Below are 21980 nucleotides of genomic sequence, written 5' to 3'. Positions count from 1 at the left end.
TATACTATACCAAAAACGAGATATCTAGAGTTTTTAGGGTGTCCACGTAGCATATAAATTCAAGCCAATCATAAGTCAAGAATATGCCGTGTCATCAAATACATTCGTAACTTTTACGGGTCGATTAGCCTCCGGCAAAGAGCAAAATAATTTTCTCGATTCACCTTCTTCCACAAACCGTAATATCTCTCACCTTTTCTAAATGTAAATTCACCTCCTTATCTCAAGAAAGCCAAGCCGATTGCTGGTTCTGCCTCTCAGAAGAACATCCAGTATCTGAGCATAAAAGCTGTGATCTCAGCTCCAGGTAAATTCAATAATCGTATTAGGTTGTTCAACCATTACAGACCAAGCAAAAGCTAAAGAAATCTCCTCCTGTTACTTCAGCCATGCTGTTGATGACCGTGTAATCAATCTATACAAAACCAATCACATCCTCTTCTCGAAACATTCCTCTGCTCACGATTCGGTACGACGAATCTCTCTCTGCCGTGAAGAAGAACCTCGAAGGAAAATCAGATTCGGCCAAGGGTTAAAGTCGGTGCTGATCTCTTACTCTTCAATAAGTGCTAAAAGCTGCCGATGAGTATAGTAGGAGCTTAACATCACAATACTAGGCAGCTTTGAGAGGCTTATGAGGTAATATACTCGCAATACTTTTCTCTTTTTTTTTTTTTCCTTTTGTTCCTTGAAGAAGTAATGTTTATTTCAATAACTCGATTTTGTCATGAATGGAATCATGCTGATGTTATTTTCTCATTGTAGAATGTTGGAAACCACAGGAAAGAGAGTATCTAGATTGAAGCTTTTAGTCAGTAGAAACAGAGAAAGACGAAGAATACTTTTATGCTGATGGGAACTTTGTAGAATATGTTAGAGACAAGGAAGTGAAGGTTCGAAGTACTCATCTCTCATAGTACAACTTACACCTGACGTGCTTTTTAGGTTGTCTTACAAGGTTTGTTTTGTTTTTAGGATGCATGTCCTGACAGTATTGACATTAATCCAATGTAACTATGTCGATGTGCTGCACATGATACTGAGAAGCATGAAGATAGTGAGGACAGTAAGGCCATAGCATTAACTTTCTCAAGAAGATATTGGAGTCATAAAGATGCGTATTTCTTAACCTGTAGAAAAGGCAAGTCATATTTTCAGATTAGCATTGTCGATTATGCATACATAACATCACACACTTAATCTACCTCGGGTTCATTATTACAGGTTTTTCTAGCTTTAAGGAGATTGAAAGGGAACTGGAATAGGATAAGATGACATTTGAGACACAGCTTATCATTAGTTTTGCTAATTCCAGAATGGTGACTTCAGTTAAGTCTCATATTGATTTTGCTATATCAAAAGCTTTGCTAAAATGAAAATGGTGTCCAGTTAACATTAGTTTTCTTTGCATGTATTCAAGATATTTATCATGAGGAACAATAAGTTTTCCAGCGTGAAGCTGGTTAGAGCTTTCTTTTTTTTTTTTTTTTTTCTGAGCAACACCTGGTTAAAGATTTCTAAATCTCATGATATTTCTTTACTCACAATATAAGGGAACAATGGGTTTTGCTTCACCTTTTCTTCTCTATTGTGGTTTGCATAGATAAATATGCAGAGACGGCGGTGACGAAAATACATATAGAGCTGAAGCCTTGCAATCTGATTATGTATTTGACTAAACTTCAGGGTATGTTTATATATACCTTTATCTCTATCTCTACTGCATTGGACTACAATAAACGAGCTCAACCTTTTCCACTTGAGTTAATGACGACTGATTACCACCGCCTGGTCGATGCTCCCTTCCATTTGAACTTAATCGTTTCAAAGGAAACTCTACCACAGAGCCTTAAATTTCCCTACACACCCTTCTGCTACTAACTTATACAAGAAACAATCTCAGGTTCTTCTCTTTGTGTCTTCCATATGCACTACTGTGTTTAGCTAAGACAGTATCTCCACTTTATTACACAGCACAAGCAACAGGGATCGGTAGGCATTGGCATATACATATACGGTGCTTTGACTGCTGTCCCCCTAACTAACTCCAGAAGATAAGCATGCAACAACAAGATTCAATGACTTCTTTATTGGATGGTAAACCTAATGAATCAAATGCTAAAGCATCTACTATATTTTATCACTCAGTTTCTTTGTTTTTTTTTTGTAAGGGTCTTACAGGTTTGGCGAGAATCTTGAGATGATGAAGACCATAGTTGGGTCTACATTACCCGCTTTTACAGAGGATGAGTCGAAACAAGATTAATTACATGACATTTTACGTTAAGGATAAGTCTTCTCTCTGAAACAAAATCTCCATGATTTCAACATAGACGTGGCTGTGGAACTGACCCGTAAGTTATATGATATTGTGGAAGATTAAAGCTAAAGATGTGGCTCAATGATCTTCAGTTTGCCTTGCAGTGTTTGGAAAGACATTTTCAAGAATGAGGTTCGTAATATATTACATACATGATCAATTAAATGAGAGAAAGACTAATGTTTGGTGATTTTGCTTATTTCAGTATTCAAATACACCATGGAGTCAGTACTGTTGTATACCAAAGAACACTACGGAATATTAAGTATCCGAGGACACGACCAGACCTAAGTACTGGCGTCGTCATGTACAACTACATAAAAGTGAAGGACGTAAAGGCGTCTCAACCAACTGCTGACAGTCTCCCAGATCGAATCAATAAGGTCAGTAACTCTTTATAGGGTTGAGGTTATGAGGCCGGTTCATCTCAGGCTTGTTTCAGATTCGTTCAAATCCACAAACAGGTGCATTGAATCTATAAACTGTTATAGAGACCCGATAGTCTCCCATAGTAATATCATCACGCCTGCGGTATAAAGGGTTCTAAAAGACAAAAAGAATCTCTAGATTTCCAAAATATATGTGGAACCAGATATCTTTTTTCCTTATATGTGGGTGTTAATATGTAACAAACTGATGAACACGAGCATTATATATAATAGGAGTGGAAGATGGAGAAGAAGTCTTCAGATAAGTTCAATTTGGATGTTAGTGGAGAGAGCCCAAGAGTAGGAGGCGAGATAAACGACGAGGAAGCCCCTTTGATTACGTCCCGTTTATCTCATATTGGTCGGACGCAACTTGGAAATCACGCCGCTTAAGATGCCTGGTAAAAACGCATGATAGAGAGGTTTTGCTTCCAAATTCGTTGTTTTTTCTTTGCTACGTAAAAAGAATCTCTGAAACCAAAAGAGAGGTGCAGCAGCAGCAGCAGCATCCGAGACCGTGTGTCCTCTCATTAATTTAATTTTTATATATTTATCATGTTAAATTTGTCTATCTATTTTACAAATCATAAACTTAATTAACTCTTAAAATCAGAAAATAGATTTTTTGTTTAAGTTTGTTATAATTTAGCTTATAACAATACGTCACCTCAGTTATTTTTAACAAAACATCTTTTTTTTCTGAACAACAACAAAAAAACATCTAACAAATAGTCGTAGACTTAATCTAAATATAATGTTAATTTTCTAAGTTGCTCTCACTTTTATACACAGTCACACACAAAAAGTATTATGGTAAACTAAGTTTGTCATTTTCTACCTTTATCGTGGAAAATCATCATCTGTCGACTTAAAAGAACCGTTTCTTATGTGTTTGCCTCTCAAGACTTTCCGACAAACAAAAATGTTTTTATTTATTTTAATATATATGAAGATGTTTACTTATTATGTATTGTATATTGTATATTTACTTATTCTTATATACAAAATAAGAAACAATAATGTTTACCTTATTCTCTAAATTAGCACATCTCATTTAATTTCCGATGATCCTAGACTGCTTTTGTTATAATGAAACAATAATGTGATAAAGACTAAACGAATATTATTAAAATTAATCACATTTTTTGACCTAGCTACGATTCACTAAAACAAAAGCAAGTTTACCCACCACAAAGAAATGTCAAGTTTAGAGATAAGAGAGTTGATTTTCCCACTGCATCAGCCTCTTTATTACATAATCTAGGGATATGATGGAAAGAGCGAGCTTTAAAGAAGCTGCTGCAATGGTCAATATCAAAGAGAATGCCATTACTCTCCTTGATGAGTCTGTAGCTTGGAGCAAATTAGACAACATGAATGCCTTAAAATCGAAGAAAAAATGAACAATACTTTGTCATATACTTGTGCAATAAGTTGATCATGTTAATCGTTATCCCTACATACCTATAGATATTATATAGTAAAATTTGTATAACTTTATATATAATTTGATAGTAAATGTGACGATAACGTTTTACAATAATACAATGTTTTCTAAATTAAATTATTATCCTAAAAAAATGGTAAATAATAATTATGATGTTAATATCTGAATGATGAAAATCAACTGATAAAATAAATCTTAATTAGTAAAGAAGAGTAAGCCAAACCGATGGTTACGTTTTTATACATGCAATAAAAACATAAATTATAAAAGAAAAGTAAAACATATTTATGGATATTAATTATTAAATAATCAAATTATTAAGTAATAACTTCTAGCGTAATAATTGTATTAGAAAAACTTAGTTAATGGAGACTGGAGTTAAATATCATAACACCCAACAATGATATACGAAAATAATTTTTTTTTTAAACTAAGTAACTTTACACATAATATATAACCAAATTTAGAAAACAAATGTTAAACAGAATGTTAAATGAAAACAAATTCCCCGCAACGGTTATTTTAAAGAGGAAATTTTGAAGATGAAAAGAAAAAATGGATAAGCTATACTGGAAAAAATAGTCAATTCAAGTCCGATCACTACTAGAGCATGATTAATAATTCACTATAGGATTTAGGTTCCTTTCGAAGACAAATAATTTAACCGATATTTCTCCACAATGAATCCCTCGAAAAATTACCACATTTTTGACATTGAAAAAATATGTGGGGATTGTTATTATTTTAAAAGGATAAAACAATTTTTTTTTATCTTTCTTCAAACAAGATAATCACAAAACAAACACAATTATTTACATTTTTCCTTCTTGAACATCATTTTTACTTTATGTTTAAATTTCAACTAAATTAACTTTGTTACAACTATCTGTTTTTTAAATCGATCAGTCACAACCATTTATGCTATTTCACTTTGAACAAAGAAACTTCAAAATAAATTTATACATTACGGTCGCTAACCACTATCAAATTGATTGGAAAAAAAATGTCATTCTGTTTCAACTTATTTCCATCTTCATGTTTTTAAACACATTTTCTTTACTAAGACCATAAAATAAATTATAAATTCATTTAGGAATAAAACACATGAACCCGGCGCGTAGCGCCGGAAAACCACTAGTCAGACTAATATTGAACCATTTTCTTTTTACCTGCACTTTCGGGTTTTTCTCTTTAATGAACCGACCAACACCAGTGATAGTCCCACCAGTTCCAAAATGGTTTTCCTGTGTTTATTTTGCCTGAAGTGAGATCTGAATATTTTTCAGGATCCATCTCTAGGAGTTTGACAAGAAATGAGGAGGTGTTGGTAAAGGATAAGATGATGTTGGTTTTGGATGTTTCTGTAGATTTGTGATATCTAATTGTAAATGTAATGTTTTAAATTTTAAAATAGAAAGCACGAAGTCATAACACTTGAATTTTTTTTTAAAGTAATACAAAAATTATTGACCACAGAAAAAGTAAATTATAAATCACTTCAAATTTAATAAATGTGTGTTGTAGCATAATGACATCAATTCCTTTCATATTTACATATTGTAGAACAGTAAAATACAACTGTGATGATAAAATATGTATAATGAAATAATTATTTATATTTTAATGATATTGGTTTTCTATATATTGTAATAAAACTAGAAAAATAATTAACTCATGCAAATGTATTTTTAAGATTTCCATGGATTCATATAACTTTTTACTGCATAAAATAAACTTTTTTGATTCTACTGATCCTAACAAATTATTTCCAATTGAACTTGCTTTAATATTCAAATCAAAATGCAAAATGATACATAATACAAATTAGAATATAAAAATCAAATTAAACTAAATGATGTGAACCTCTAATTGCCAAAAAAAAAACTAACGACTTCGACCACTGTTTTAATCCAATGTCACTATTGTTTAGTTATTGATAATAGTTAAAGCTTTTTAATATATATATATATATGTTTTAAATATGACAATTAGAAAAACTGAAATAGTATGAATAGTTATATTTTCATCCACACTTATTTCATTAGATAAAAAATGCATTAGTTGATCTTCTTGTCTTGTTGCATGGAGATAGAAAATTCATTAAACTGATGTGATGCTAATATCTCATGCATGTGCAATTTTTTTAACAACTGACATTATATTACTAAATAAGATTGATTGTTTACTCATAAAATACATAAAATGAGAGTTTGATGCAAATTACGCGGCCAAATAAAATTGGATATGAACACAATACCAAAATTTTGAATAATGTATTTCACTCCAAAATTTATAGAATTCTCAGTTTTAACATCATTTGAAAACTTTTAACTATATGTTAATTAGTTTCCATTGAAGCTAAAAATTCTCATGAAAAATAAAGTTTTATGAAAACCTTATCTCCGAAAAGTAAAAACTAGAAAAGTTGTCAAAATTTAAGCAATGTTCAGATTACCTTATTCATAATTATAGTTCAATGACTACAATTGTATACCTTCAATCAAAGTCATATTAAAGTTTCAAAATAGACATTAATGTTCAACATTTCATGATATTTATAAGAGAAATTACTTGAAATATCATAAATGGAATAATACTTTTCAAAAATAGAGGAATTCAACTTAAAAAATGCTTTGATTATGCACAAAACTTATCTTAGAATATCAAAAAATATAAAAAGTATTCATAATATAATCAATGTTCAGATTAAACTATTCATAATTCTATTTCAATGACTATAATTTTATAACTTAAATCAAAGTCACATTAAAATTTCAAAATCGACATTAATGTTCAACGTTTCATGATATTTATAAGAAAAATTTCTTGAAATACCATAAGTTAAATATTACAATTAAATCAAAATTTCACAATAACTAAATTCAAAATCGAATATTCAACAATTCATGATATTTATTAGAGAAATTGCTTGAAATATCATAAGTTGAAACTACTTTTCAAAACTTGATGAATTCAATTTAAACAATGTTAAAATTTTGATAATGCACAAACCTTGTCTTAGAATAGCAAAAAAATAGGAAAATTATTCATAACTTAGGCAATGTTCAGATTAATTTATTCATAATTCTAGCTCAATGACTATAAGTCTATAACTAAATTCAAAGTCACATTAAAGTTTTACAATAAGTCCATTCAAAATGTTAAATAATGTTCAACCATTCATGATTTTTATAAGAGAATTTACTTGAAATATCATAAGTCGAATACAATTTTCCAAAAATTGATGAATTCAGATTAAACAATGTTTTAAATTTGATAATTTACAAACTTTATCTTAGAATAGCAAAAAATACCGTAAGTCATAATAACTTTGAAAATGTTTAGATTAAATTATTCATAATTCTAGTTCAATGACTATAAGTCTATAACTTAATTCAAAGTCACATTAAAGTTTCACAATAGGTCCATTCAAAGTCGACATTGATGTTCATCATTTCATGATATTTATAAGAAATATTGCTTGAAATATCATAAGTTGAATACTAATTTTTAAAAAATTGATGTTTTCAACTTAAATGATATTTAAAAATTGCTAAACCAAACATTATCTTAAAAGAGCACAAAATAGAAAATGTTTCATAATTTAGATAATGTTTAGATTAATTTATTCATAATTTTAATTCAGCCTTTACAGTTTATAACTTAAATCAAAGTCACATTAAGGCATTGTTATGAAACACAACCAATTCGTTGAATCTTCTTGTACTGAAAGTCGAGAAGGTGCATCTTTCTCGAGCATTATGAAGGAAGTGCGACACTTGATATTCTTTAATCCATCCCTGCTTCAATAGTGTTCATATCCAATCCCGAGTGTGTTCGGTACTTCCGTTACCAGATGATGTGTCTATCAACGTGTGAATATAATATTCTTCTCGCATATGAATATGCTCATGACTTTGCTCCTGCACATTTGCTCTGGAAAACCTTACTGGAAGGTTTGTTTGTTTGTTGTTGTTGTTATTCTTGTCGGATGGTTTTTGTGTGTATGAGGGCCGACTGTGACATTTTGGGCTGTAGGCGATTTAATAAAGATTTCAATGAATTTTTTTGTACAAATTTGGGGTTGATGTCTATGTAAATTTATTCAAAAAATTGGAGGGTTCAATGTTTCATTCTACTTCGCCTAGGACATGCTATATGTGTTTCTAAACTTTGTTTTGTTTGTTTTTTCAGATGCAAAGATGGATTATGTAGGGAAGGCAATTGAGGAGGAATTCACAGGTGAATCTGACGATATTTTTTACGCAGCATGCAACTTTCACTGTAAAGGCGGCACCCTCGTTGAAGATGACGATTTAACCACGCATCTCATGAGTGAAACACAGGAAATTGACTCGCCTGTAATATACCTCTAGAAAAACTCCACTTGTACGTTAAGCTCAATTAAATTATGCATAGTTTTAGTTTAATGACTAAAGTCCATTATTTTAGAAGATAAAAATAGAAAAAATTTGATAACAAAAATAATGTTCATATTAACTTATTCATAACTCTTGTTCAATGACAATAGTCCATAACTTAAATCAAAATCACATTAGAGTTACACAATTATGCAAACCTATCTTAGAAGATATAAAATAGAAAAAAATTTATAACTAAAACAATGTTCATATTAACTTATTCATAATTCTTGTTCAATGAAAATAGTCCATAACTTAAATCAAAACCACATTAAAGTTTCACAATAAGTACATTCAAAATCGACATTAATGTTCAGCAATTCATGATATTTATAGGAAAATTGCTAGAAATATCATTAGTTGAAACTGCATTCCAAAAATTGATGAATTCAACATAACCAATGTTCAAAAATTGATAATACACAAACTTTGTCTTAAATAGCAAAAAAAATAGAAAAAATCTTCATAACTCATAGACAATGTTCAGATTAGATTTTTTGCACAGCATGCAACTTTCATTGTAAAGGCGGCACCCTTGTTGAAGATGATAATTTAACCAAGCATCTCATTAGGAAACACATGAAATTGAAGTAAGCACTATCTTTTACTTACTTCCTCTTATTATTGTTATCGGTTTTTGTCGATAGATGTATCACAAACCAAACTTTACTTGTCATCAGATGGTTGGGAAATCCTCTAAGAGTCTATTTGACGTCGAGCTGAGCTTAGCATACAAGTGGATTTTTTACTGTAATATACCTCTAGAAAAATGACTTGCCTTCTGAGAAATCACCCAGAGACATTTTTTTTTTCTTTTTTTTTTCACCAGAAACAATGAAGCTTTATTCTCTAAATTTTGAATTTGATTGAATTTTTGAATTTGATTTTGGTTGTTGAAGATGAAGAAAGAGGAAGACTAAGAAGAGGAAGATGATTAAATTGAAGATAACCGAATGAGTCTCTATTTTTATCATGTTTCTTTTTATCATGTGTTTTTGTACCCTTTTATGTTCTATTCTATGTTTAGTGGAAATTTGTCTAAGTAAATCTTCATTTCTAGTTAAAAAAACTGTATCTGGTTTTGATAACTTGCCACATGTATAACTTTGTTTTTATTTGTTACCCCCTTTGAAACCAGGTTTGATCATGCTGAATCTAAGATTATATCTAGTCAGATTGTTGTAACCTGGTCTATCTGCTAAGCATTTTGTTTTCAAAATAGCATAAATCTCTAATGCCAAAACTCTGTTACCATGATTTCAGCCATTGAAGCTTAACATGGTTGACATGACCCTTTCTCAGATTCCGTTTTAGGCATCAAGATACTACTAAACCCAAAGTCATTAATTTGATCATTATAAATTTATATAATCGTAGATATTCCACACCAACGGCTACAATTTATTGGTTAACAAAAAAATATAGAGGGATAATTCATCTTGTTTAACTGTATCTAATTAATTACCCATTGGGGATTTTTGATAGAAATGTTGAACAATACAAGTTGCACTATTTGGCTTATTGATAAGCAAGAATGGCTTAGCACTCTCAAGAGGCAAACCTAACAGTAGAAGAAAGAGATTTGCTTTTGTTCATATCTCAGGCTGCATTTTCTCAACCTCTTCCCGGATAGACTGGAACAGAGGGGTTGATAAATATCGCTCTCCAAAGCTCGGGAAGACAACCTGAAAACCAGATACATATAAGATTCAATTCCCAGGTCAATCTCATAACTGGCTTCATATATGATCTTTGAACACAGTCATAGACTCATAGATGATATTCTAACACAGATATGTATAAAGCTAGCTAGCTAAGTGGCTTTAGTGTTTGGTTCTTTGTGTTTAGTACTGGATAACACAGTCTAGAAACTTTTTACCACAGAGGATGAAGCTAGTAGCTAGCTAGCTAAGTAGCTTTAGTGATGTTTTAACACATGTTGTGATGTTTTTCTAAAGAAGTCTAGAGGTTTAGATGCACAAAGACTCATGTGTCACCATTCTTTGTTCCCCCACACATAACAAAAATAAGAAACAAGGACTCTACTTACAGCAATGAGTTTCCCTGCATTCTCAGGTCTCTTTGCTACCATGATTGCAGCAGCAGCAGCAGCTCCAGATGATATTCCAACCTTACAAAATCATTACCTTCACATGTTAAAATCTTGCACCAAAACATTCCCACTTGGAATTCAGAAAGAATATAAAGGACTAACTAACCATCAAGCCTTCTTTGAGAGCTAGTTGCTTTGCAGTTTCTATAGCTTCCTCACTTGAAATCTGGTAAAGGAGCAACAAGAAGATAGCCATTAAAATGCCGATGAGAGTAACTATGCAGAATATGTCTTGTGGGAACTATGCAGAATCCAAGAAAACATATCATACCGCTATGACTTCATCCATAATTGCCCGATCCAAATTCTTAGGTATAAATCCAGCTCCAATCCCTTGAATCTTGTGAGGTCCTATACTCAAATACATAAGTAACTAGACCATAGTTCATAACCAAGAGAACCACATTGCTGATTGTATAGTCTATGAGTCTTACCCGGTTTGCCACCAGAAAGTATGTCGCTTTCAGTGGGTTCAACACCAATAACCTGTTACATCCAAACCATCAAATAAGTAAAACAAGAACACACACTTTCAAAATAGCATCTATATTCAGGCTAAGATGGAAGCTTTTTTGTTTTACCTGCACTTTGGGGTTTTGCTCTTTAATGAACCGACCAACACCAGTGATAGCCCCACCAGTTCCAATCCCTGCAACGAATATATCCACCTTGCCCTTTGTATCTTCCCATATCTCAGGACCAGTAGTCTCATAATGGATCTGCATTGCAACAATGCATGTTGTAATTAGGACAAATAGTTGCAGTTTTACAAAAGTGACATAAGGCAACACAAAACCTTTGGATTGGCAGGGTTGTCAAACTGTTGGAGCATGTAAGCATCAGGAGTTGATTTCAAGATTTCTTCAGCCTTCTGAACTGCACCGGTCATGCCTTTTGCAGGATCAGTTAACACAAGCTCAGCTCCGAAGGCCTTCAAAAGAACTCTTCTCTCCATACTCATGGATGAGGGCATTGTCAAGATAAGTCTATACCCTCTTGAAGCAGCGATAAACGCAAGTCCAATACCCGTGTTTCCACTTGTAGGTTCCACAAGAACACTCTACAGATAGAAAGTGAAATAAAGAATATGATAAGTCTAGAGAAACTGTTAAAACTTTCTATGCCTTAAAAATAATCGATGATACCTTTCCAGGTGATATGAATCCTTTTTGCTCAGCATCAGTAACCATACTGTACCCAATCCTGAAACACAAAAAAAAGTTTAAGACTTTGAAGTTGTCTAACTAAAAAACATATGAACAAGGTGTAAAAGACTCACCTATCTTTGACACTGCAACATGGCTCCATGATCTCGAGCTTAGCAGCAATGTTTGCTACACAACCCTTTGCCATACTATTCAAGTACACCATAGGAGTTTTCCCAATGAGCTGCATCAAGTTAAAACACAGATCACACAAATGTAAGTAAAGTCTAAACCTTTTGAGCTTCCAAGAGAAAAAATCTCACACCAACAATGGAGTAAACTCAAGGGAAATAGAAGCACACAAGGATGCCGATGTAAAAATTGGTTTAGACGGTGCCTAGACGCCCGACCTAGTCTAGTCGGCAAATTGAGTCTAAACGAAAACGATTTTCTAGACTGATTTATTAAAAAATCGGTTTTGACATTTCAAAGAATTGGTCTAGGCGTCTACATAAACAACAATCTTCTATAAGACTCCTAACAACAGCCTAGCTATTTCTTGAACATTGTGACAATATAGAGAAACTTGTCGGAGAATGAGTTCCGGGTTGTCGGTTTAGACGGTACCAAGGTCCACAAATTGGTCTAAATGAAACAATTTTTCTACACCTAAACAATAATTTTCTATAAGGCGCCTAACGATTTCTCCAAAACATTTGGGACAATGTAAGTAAAGTCTAAACCTTTTGAGCTTGAATAGAAAAATCATACAAAACTCAATTCAAGAAGCTAACTTGATCATCAATTTATCAACTTGAGATCTAAAAAGAGAAGCCCATTTAACCTGAGACACATTCTGAGCGATGTTGAGCCCATCAGCTCCAGTCTCAAGCTTAACGGCCTCGCACGGATCTCGTTTCGAGACATCTCCATAGCTCCGACTCTGCTGGCTCTTCATCCCTAGAGGGAAGCCGGAAGCAGAGAAGGAGAGAGAAGAGATCTCCGGAGAGGATCTGAAGTGACGGAGAGTGGAGGAAGTCAACGGGTTAAGGAGGAGAGCAGAGGAAGAAGATGCGGATGCCATGGATGATGATGATGAGGCTGTCACTCTTTGGTTTCTCAAGAGTGTTGACAGGAATCGAGACGCGATCTTAGCTTCACTGTTAAACCTTGAAGCCATGAGCATCGCCATGATCCTGTGCTTTTTTTTCTATGAATACGACGTCGATTGAAAATTTTCAGATACAGTCCATTTTCAGACCAAGCTTCTTGTACGTTTATATGTTTCATTTGATCACGATAGTAAGGAAATATTATATTATATTATATTATTATTATTATTATCTGTTTTTTTGTTATATTGTTTTATGACTTTATCCAATTTTTGTTGATTAAACATACTTATATAATTACTTTTCTTTGTCACTTTAATTAGATTTAGTTATTTTGCAATTATCAAACAGCATATTTGATTTTACACATAAATGAAAACACATGCGCCTTGCGCAGGATAAATTTATTTGTATATATTATTGATAGTTTCTTTTATATATTTGATCATTTTATTTATATATATAAAATATTTTTTGTTGTTATTATATATTTCTTTCGGATGGATCAGATCAATTTTTATTAAAAATAATGGAACAAAACTATAATTAATACATCATGGGTTGATCGGATTGGACATTAAACAAATTATAACATAAAAACCTTATTTTTTCCATCGAACACATTCTTGAAAAAAGTGAACAATATTGTTTTCACAGTTGAATTATTTTGACTTTTATCTTCCATATGGTTTTGAAAGCTTTCAAATCAACCATCGAATTGATACATGTCATTTTAATGTTTTTAGTCATATAGTTAAGGAAAACTTACATTTTTGTAATTTAAAGTCGTTTTAAAAAATTCAAAATATAACATATAGGAAAAAATCTAACATATAAGAAAAATATAACATATAAGGTGTCCTCATTTTTGTATTTTAAAGTTGTTTTAAAAAAAACAAATAACATATAAGGTTTCTTCATTTTTGTAATTTTAAGTCATTTTAAAAAATTCAAAATATAAAATATAAGAAAAAATCTAATTTTTTTAATTATATGGTTAATGTGATTGTTTATTTTTTTAATAATATAAAATTAAAAAAATGAAAAAGGATGCAAAAATTGTTATCAAATCTTTATTATTTATAATCATTCATTGTCATATATATGTAAATCATATTAGGTAATTTCGTAGCTTTTATTTAGGAAAAGAATACACACTTCTTATATTTTAGGTTAATATAATGTTCTCTAGTGTACATTAAACAAATTATGACATAAAAACCTTATTTTTTCCTTCGAACACATTCTTGAAAAAGTGAACAGTATTGTTTTCACAGTTAAATTATTTTGACTTTTATCTTACATATGGTTTTGAAAGCTTTCAAATCAACCATCAAACTGATACATGTCATTTTAATGTTTTTAGTCGTATACTTAAGAAAAACTTACATTTTTGTAATTTAAAGTCGTTTTAAAAAATTCAAAATAAAACATATAAGAAAAAATCTAACATATAAGAAAAATATAATATATAAAGTGTCCTCATTTTTGTATTTTAAAGTCGTTTTAAAAAAAATAACATATAAGGTTTTCTCATTTTTGTAATTTAAAGTCATTTTAAAAAATTCAAAATATAACATATAAGAAAAAATCTAATTTTCTTTATTATATGGTTAATGTGATTGTTTATTTTTTTAATAATATAAAATTAAACAAAAATGAAGAAGGATGCAAAAATTGTTATCAAATCTTTATTATTCATAATCATTAATTGTCATATATATGTAAATCATATTAGGTAATTCTGTAGCTGTTATTTAATGAAAGAATACACGCTTCTTACATTTTAGGTTAATATAATGTTCTCTAGTGGACATTAAACAAATTATGACATAAAAACCTTATTTTTTCCATCGAACACATTCTTGAAAAAAATGAACAGTATTGTTTCCATAGTTAAATTATTTTGACTTTTATCTTCCATATGGTTTTGAAAGCTTTCAAATCAACCGTCGAATTGATACATGTCATTTTAATGTTTTTAGTCGTATACTTAAGGAAAACTTACATTTTTATAATTTAAAGTCGTTTTAAAAAAATTCAAAATATAACATATAAGAAATTCTAACATATAAGAAAAATATACCATATAAGATTTTCTCTTTTTTTTTGTATTTTAAAGTCGTTTAAAAAAAATATATATAACATATAAGGTTTCCTCATTTTTGTAATTTTAAAGTCATTTAAAAAATTCAAAATATAACATATAAGAAAAAAAATCTAATTTTTTTATTATATGGTTAATGTGATTGTTTAATTTTTTTTAATAATATAAATTTAAACAAAAATGAAGAAGGATGCAAAAATTGTTATCAAATCTTTATTATTCATAATCATTAATTTTCATATATATGTCAATCATATTAGGTAATTCCGTAGCTTTTATTTAAAGAAAGAATACACACTTCCTATATTTTAGGTTAATATAGTGTTCTCTAGTGTTATATAATTATGGAATAATGTGACACCATTAGATTAAACTATACTTTATATTAGATGTTCTAGAATTCTTTGAAATAGAATTTAGAAAACATTTAGAGTGCCACCTAGGATTGAGATTTTTTTTTTAATTAATAAAAAATTAAGATTCTAATTTTTCAAATGTTTCTCGGTTAATATACAGAAGATGTTTTTGATCTCACCAACCAATTGACCATAAGTGAACGTGGGAGAATGTGGTCTTATTCATCCGACCCCACCTTATCTTTCTGGTTGCTTTTCTTGTCGTCAAAATTTGATGTTACTATATATATGTTCTCATATTCAATCTTCTTACACGCAGATCTTCTTCTCTTTTTGTGAAATAAGAAAATGTTTAATCCTGGAAATGAAGAAACATTCTTACGAATACAAAAAAAGAAGAGAATATATTCTGTGTTCCATAACAAAAAGTAGTAAAAGCAAAAAGATCAAAGCAAACGAACATATGTTATATATAGCTAACTTGGAATAAGCTATAGCGTCTTTTCCTTGAGATTGTGGAAAAGCTATGAACTTCAGTGGTGAGATTCAGACAAATCTTTCTTTTCACTTTGACAATCAGTCAGATGAATGAGGATGTCCCCTCCTGCGAGAATGAAATAATCTTCCTAGGTCCTTCAATCCTCTCAATGCAAGCCAGCTTCAAACTGAAAGCTCCTTCTGCGAATTGTAGTTCAGAATCACCACCACCAAGAATAACTTCTTCCTTCAAAACGTCGAAGCTATCATCAGTGTTCAGACCAGGGATACGGATACTAGTCTGGTCATTTACACCTCGCTTGAGACATCTGATCACACCATCTTTCAACGCCTTATCCGGGTCCGACTTAACCAGCCAAAACCCTTCAAAAACAGAATACTTTCTCAGCCTTTCCATAGACTCATCGTCAATATACTTCAACCAATCCATACCGTTTGACATTTGCAGTATCCCACTACTCATTTGCTCCTCCATGTACATTTGCAGTATCCCACTAGTGTCTATATCCTTGAATAGCACTAAACATGCCATCTGATGAAACCTACCCAACATAACTGCTGATTCTTTAGACAATATAGTCTTCTCTCTTACCCCTTCTCCATCTACATTCCCACTCAAAGCAGGGTAAATCAAATCACATTGGCTAACAACAGCAGGTAGACCAACCACAGGTACCTGTTCTGTCTCAGCGAACAAGCTATTATCATTGCTGACTCCAACTCTTCCCATAGCCAAAACTGATGGGAGTAAACCATCAATGTACCCATTATATGCTAAGGCGACACCACAACATTATGATAATGTTTTATTGGCGAGTAACCAACTAAGTAGATATCATCACCATCAGCTGCTATTTTAACATGATCCACACCTCCAAAAAGCGGGCTCGGGTACTGCTGACACATTGCATACAATATCAGATTGCATGCTGGATCATCCTCCTGCTTGGTGTACACATATGCAGTGTTTCTAAAACTCATTGCAGTCAGAAGCTCCTTGACTTTATAATCTATAGTCTGGATATTAGCGGTCGCATATGTCTTGGTTCCACTCTCAAGATGGTCCAGGTGTTGGAACTTGTTTTTGACGAAATGGTTTAAGACCATTTTTCGGTAAGTTTCCGGACGAAGACGTTCGTCGAAATATCCGAATGTTTGATACGGACAAAAATCTGATATAGACCAAATGCCTTAAAAAAAATCTGTAACTTCTTAAATTAATCTACATGGACCAAGGGGGCATTAATCTCTCATGGGACAAGGGACCAAAAAAATATCTACAACCACTTTAATCTATGGAGGGACAATAATTAGAAAACTACTATATTACCCTTAATGAAAAAGCAATAGAAGCCATTGAATTTTTTTCTCTCTGTTTAAATCTGAACCGTCGGATCATAAGGAAAGAAGAGAATATAATATTTACAAAAATACCATTAATGAAGTATCAACCATGACCATTAGATCATCTTATCTACGATTTAATCTTGGCCACATGATTACATCCATATCTCTTTCTCTCTCGTTTCTTTTAATCTCAACCACATGATTATTTTTTCCTTCTTCAATTACAGCCACACGATCTTTCTTATTTCATTCTTTCATTTGACTGGGTAAAACTTGTATAACTCATACAACTTAACATATAAATTTTTTTATAACTGATATAATTGTTATAATCTATATAGAATATGTAGCTACTATAATTAACATGTCTGGTAAATCATAGTTTTACATATGAAATAAACAAACAAATATCCTAATTGGTATATGATGACAAAATTTCATTTCTTATTTGAGGTTTATTAACTATATTAGTCATATTATCATGATAAACAAACATCGAACATATTTTTATAGAGCTATGAAGTGAAAATATTGGTACAATCCCTAAACCTATACATATAAACAATTGATATACTTTTTATTATATATTAGACGAGTATTACCGGTATAACTGGTACAATTTTCACATTTAAGAAATTGACAAAACTAAATTAGTACTTCTCATATAAAAAACAATCAAATATCTCAGTTGGTATGTAACTCATAAAGTTTCTATTAATTTATTTGAAGTTTTGGATTTTTTTTTTGAAAATTATTACAGAACTCCACAAGTTTACATGATCTGCCTTATACTTTTAAGGTTTGTTAACTTGTTTGTCCACTTAATTTTTGGAAAACATACATGAAATATATTTTTATGAAATTGATGATTTCATTGTAACCGGGCAAAGACATGTAAACATAAATAAGTGGTACAACTGGGGTAATTGTATTTATTATGTGGTACAACTAATATTTTTTGATTTAGCTGCAAAAGTACAACTATGCACAAACCAGTACAACTCAAAAACTAGTACAACTATGTACATGAAGTACAACTAGAAAACTGGCACAACGACTTGTTATTTTATTTAGTATAAATGACTATGCTACCCTTAACGAAAGTGCATTCTCAACCATTAAATCATCTCACCTCTCCTTTAATATGAGCCACACGATCTTTCTTATGTTCTTCTCTCTTTTGGCTGGGACCCACTTTCTCTTTTTCTCAACCCTAGAATCATTGTGGACACCACCATCGAGCTTCATCGTCTTAGCCATGACTTCACTCTTCTTTGCCGCATCTCTCTCTTTCTTCACTGCGTATTTCTTCTTCTTCGTTGCAGCATCTCTCTTCTTCACAATAAAGTTCTTTTTGTTCATCGTCGGTGAGTCACTCTTACTCATTGCCGACGCTACCTCCTTCTTTTTCAGGTGACTCGTGTTTTTTGGAACCGTGATTGAATTTTTTTCCAGGCTCCGCATCTATCTTTTTGGCCTCAAGAGCAAAAAGATGAAGATGATTTTTTTTTAGAATAGTACAACTAGTATAACTAGTACAACTTGTAAACAAATCATTATCCAAATCAAATATTATTAAAAATATACTATTCATGTATTTGATACATGCATATGAGATAGATTAGACTAACATCTTCTTGGTTCTACGTCATCTTTTTTTCTATCGTACGCTGAAAACAAAAAAAATAAAATTCACCAAATTAATTGCAAAGTTGTATTAGTTATACATGTTTTACTTGTATCAGTTATAATGGTTATACTCAATCTAGTTATACTAGTTATACTCGTTGTAGTTGTACTAGTTGTACTAATTTGAGTTGTACTAGTTGTACTAGTTGGAGTTGTACTAGTTGTATTAGTTATACTATGCGTTCTTCTTTATCTTTAAATCTCGTACGTAAAAGATGAAACTTGATTCCAGATAAAATATAATTGATTAAACATAACTATGGGTTGATCGATTCGGGAAAAGAAAGATAAATTGGATGGATGGTTAAAGAAAAATTTTGATTTTGTTTTAAGGTGGAAGAACATTAATGGAGAAGAAGAGAGGAAGAAGAAGAAGAAGATTATGATTAAAGTTGGGTTGGATTTTGGGTCTGGATCCGGATCGAATCTGGGTAGGATAGTAATGGCATAAGCTAATACATATGTTTAAATCTTTAAGCCTTATAGTCTTTTTTCCCTAATTTTAATTTATTTTTAATTCATTTTTAATTAAAAATAGAAGAGGTCCATTGCAGATTTTTTTGGCATCCTTTGTCCCATTCCAGCATTTGATCCGGACCAAAGGCTGTGTAAATGACAATTTTGCCATTAATGATAGCTCACCCTTAGCCATCAGATCTTATCTTTATGTTTTAATCTTGGCCATTGAATTAACAATTATATTTCATTGTTTCTATTTCTCTTTCTTTAATTTCAACCACATGAACAATTCACAGCCACACAATCTTCCTTATCTAATTCTCTCATTCGACCGAGTATAACTAATATAACTCGTAAAACTAAACATGTTAAAAATTGTATAACTGGTATAACTCGTATATAAATATTATAATTTATGTATAATACGTAGCTACTAGACACGACTAATAAATCTTGATTTACATATAAAATAGAGAAGCAAATATCCTAATTGGTATATGATGACAAAATTTCATCTATTTTATTTAATTTTTTTCAGATTGTTGTTAAATTACTACATTATACTCCTAATTTTATATTATTTATTATATATTTTTAAGGTATGTTAACTACATTAGTCATATTATTCGAACATATTTTTACAAACCTATGATGTAAAATATTGGTACAACCCCTAAAACTAGACATATACACAATTGATATAATTTTTTATTATATATTAGACGAGTATTACTGGTACAACTGGTACAACTTGGACATTTTAGAAATTAACAAAACCAATTTGGTATTCCACATGAGAAAAACAATCAAATATCCTAATTGGTATGTACTCAGAAAGTTTCTCTTAATTTATTTTAGGTTTTGGAAAAGATAAAAAAATATTACACAAATCCAAAAATTTACATGATATACCTTATACTTTTAAGGTTTGTTAACTTGTTTGTCCACATAATTTTTGAAAAACATACATGAAATGTATTTTTACAAAATTGATGATTTCATTGTAACCGGGCAAAGGCATGAAAACATAAATAAGTAGTACCACTGAGGTAACTATATTTATTATGTGGTACAACTAATATTTTCTTTTTTACTGCCAAAGTACAACTATGCACAAAGTGGTACAACTCAAAAACTAGTACAACTATGCATAGCCGGTACAACTACTTGTTATTTTATTTAATATTGTTTTAAATGTGCATCACATTTTAAATGTGTATCATGTTTTAAACATTTTGGTTGAAACACTAATGTCAAGTAGTTTTACTAGTTGTACTATTCTTACATATAATTGTGTAGTTGAACTTGTTGCATTAGTTATACCAAAATACATCTAAATTTTTGGGCTGACCTGATGATTTATGGGGCTTACTAGTGCGCTGAGATGGAGAAGCCATTGATGGTTCCGGAAAAAGATCGTATTGAGGGTCCGGTGGAGATGCGGTTTCTCTCTCGCAATTTCGAGCCCACTTGTTTAGGTTTGACGAAGATCCACCGTGGACACCACCGTCAAGCTTCCTCTTCTTCGCCACGACTCCACTCTTGTTTTTCACATCTCTCTTCTTCTTCACTGCGTTTTTCTTCTTCTTCGATGCAACATCTCTCTTCTTCACAGTAGAGACCTTCTTTTTCTTCAACGACGGTGGTTACTCTTACTCATCGTCGACGTTCCCTCCTTTTTCTTTTTCCAGTGACTCGTGTTTTTTGGAACCATGGTTGAATATTTTTTTGGATCCGCATCTACTTTTTTTGCCTTGAGAACAAAAAGATGAAGATGATTTTTTTTTCCGAAAATAGTACAACTAGTACAACTTGTAAATAAATAATTATACAATTCTAATATTATGAAAAATATACAATTCATGTATTTGATACATGCAAGCGGGAGAAAATTAGACTAACATGTCTTATTGGTTACATCATCCTTTTTTCTATCATTTTTATACGCTGAAAACAAAAAATAAAGATCACCAAATTATTGTAAAGTTGTACTAGTTATACAAGTTTTTCTTGTATAAGTTATATTGGCTATACTCAATATATTTATACTAGTTATACTTGTTTTAGTTGTACTAGTTGTACTAATTTGATTTGTACTAGTTGAACTAGTTGGAGTTGTACTAGTTGTATTAGTTATACTTTGAGTTCTTCTTTATTTTGAATCTCGTTCGTAAAAGATGAAATTTGATTCAAGATAAGATATAATTGATTAAATATGACTATGAGTTGATCGATTTAGATTAAAAAGAAGAAAATTGGTGGATGGTTGAATAAAATTTTTGATTTTGTTTTAAGGTGAAAGAACATCAATGGAGAAGAAAAGGGGAAGAAGAAGAAGATTAGGTTAAAATTGGGTCGGGTTTGGGTTTGGATCCGGGTCAGGTTTGGGTTTGGATCCGGATTAGAATCTAGGTAGGATTACAATGGCATAAATTAGTAAATATATTTAAATTATTAGGTCTCATGGTCTTTTCTCCCTATTTTTCATTTATTTTTAATTCATTTTTAAAGTAAAAAAACAAGAGGTCTATATCAGAT

At 31.1% G+C, this 21980-nt stretch overlaps 2 protein-coding genes and 1 long non-coding RNA gene across 12 annotated transcripts; 2 read left to right on the top strand and 1 right to left on the bottom strand.

Moving 5' to 3' along the window:
* The first annotated feature begins 22 nt into the window (after positions 1 to 22).
* LOC125585131 lies at positions 23 to 1140 on the top strand. The gene is made up of 4 exons (XR_007322045.1): positions 23 to 307; positions 388 to 639; positions 766 to 893; positions 976 to 1140. It is a non-coding gene; the product is annotated as an uncharacterized LOC125585131 (long non-coding RNA).
* Positions 1141 to 1222: 82 nt separating this feature from the next.
* LOC125585130 (probable sugar phosphate/phosphate translocator At3g17430) lies at positions 1223 to 3381 on the top strand. 10 transcript variants are annotated; one of them, XR_007322043.1, is made up of 6 exons: positions 1226 to 1687; positions 1831 to 1903; positions 1975 to 2097; positions 2182 to 2452; positions 2526 to 2703; positions 2983 to 3381. XR_007322043.1 is itself a non-coding variant. In XM_048753686.1 (4 exons), exons 2-4 carry the CDS (start codon positions 2448 to 2450, stop codon positions 3139 to 3141), a joined length of 342 nt encoding a protein of 113 aa, XP_048609643.1. In that variant the 5' UTR covers positions 1226 to 2097; positions 2182 to 2447; the 3' UTR covers positions 3142 to 3381. The 10 variants fall into 10 exon arrangements, 2 of the variants coding, with proteins under 2 accessions (XP_048609643.1, XP_048609644.1); XR_007322044.1 differs by having other exon boundaries at positions 2172 to 2452; XR_007322040.1 differs by having other exon boundaries at positions 1223 to 1328; positions 1421 to 2097; positions 2172 to 2452.
* A 6615-nt stretch (positions 3382 to 9996) lies between these two features.
* LOC125575599 (cysteine synthase, mitochondrial-like) lies at positions 9997 to 13161 on the bottom strand. Its single transcript, XM_048753685.1, has 10 exons — positions 12719 to 13161; positions 12009 to 12118; positions 11875 to 11932; positions 11526 to 11789; positions 11311 to 11448; positions 11164 to 11215; positions 11001 to 11080; positions 10836 to 10895; positions 10667 to 10747; positions 9997 to 10301 (listed from the first exon to the last, which is right to left on the bottom strand). Exons 1-10 carry the CDS (start codon positions 13064 to 13066, stop codon positions 10209 to 10211), a joined length of 1284 nt encoding a protein of 427 aa, XP_048609642.1. The 5' UTR covers positions 13067 to 13161; the 3' UTR covers positions 9997 to 10208.
* Between the last annotated feature and the right edge of the window lie 8819 nt (positions 13162 to 21980).

This window comes from Brassica napus, chromosome C4 (genome assembly GCF_020379485.1).
Source record: "Brassica napus cultivar Da-Ae chromosome C4, Da-Ae, whole genome shotgun sequence".
NCBI lineage: Eukaryota > Viridiplantae > Streptophyta > Magnoliopsida > Brassicales > Brassicaceae > Brassica > Brassica napus.
This window is presented reverse-complemented; position numbering and strand designations above follow the sequence as displayed.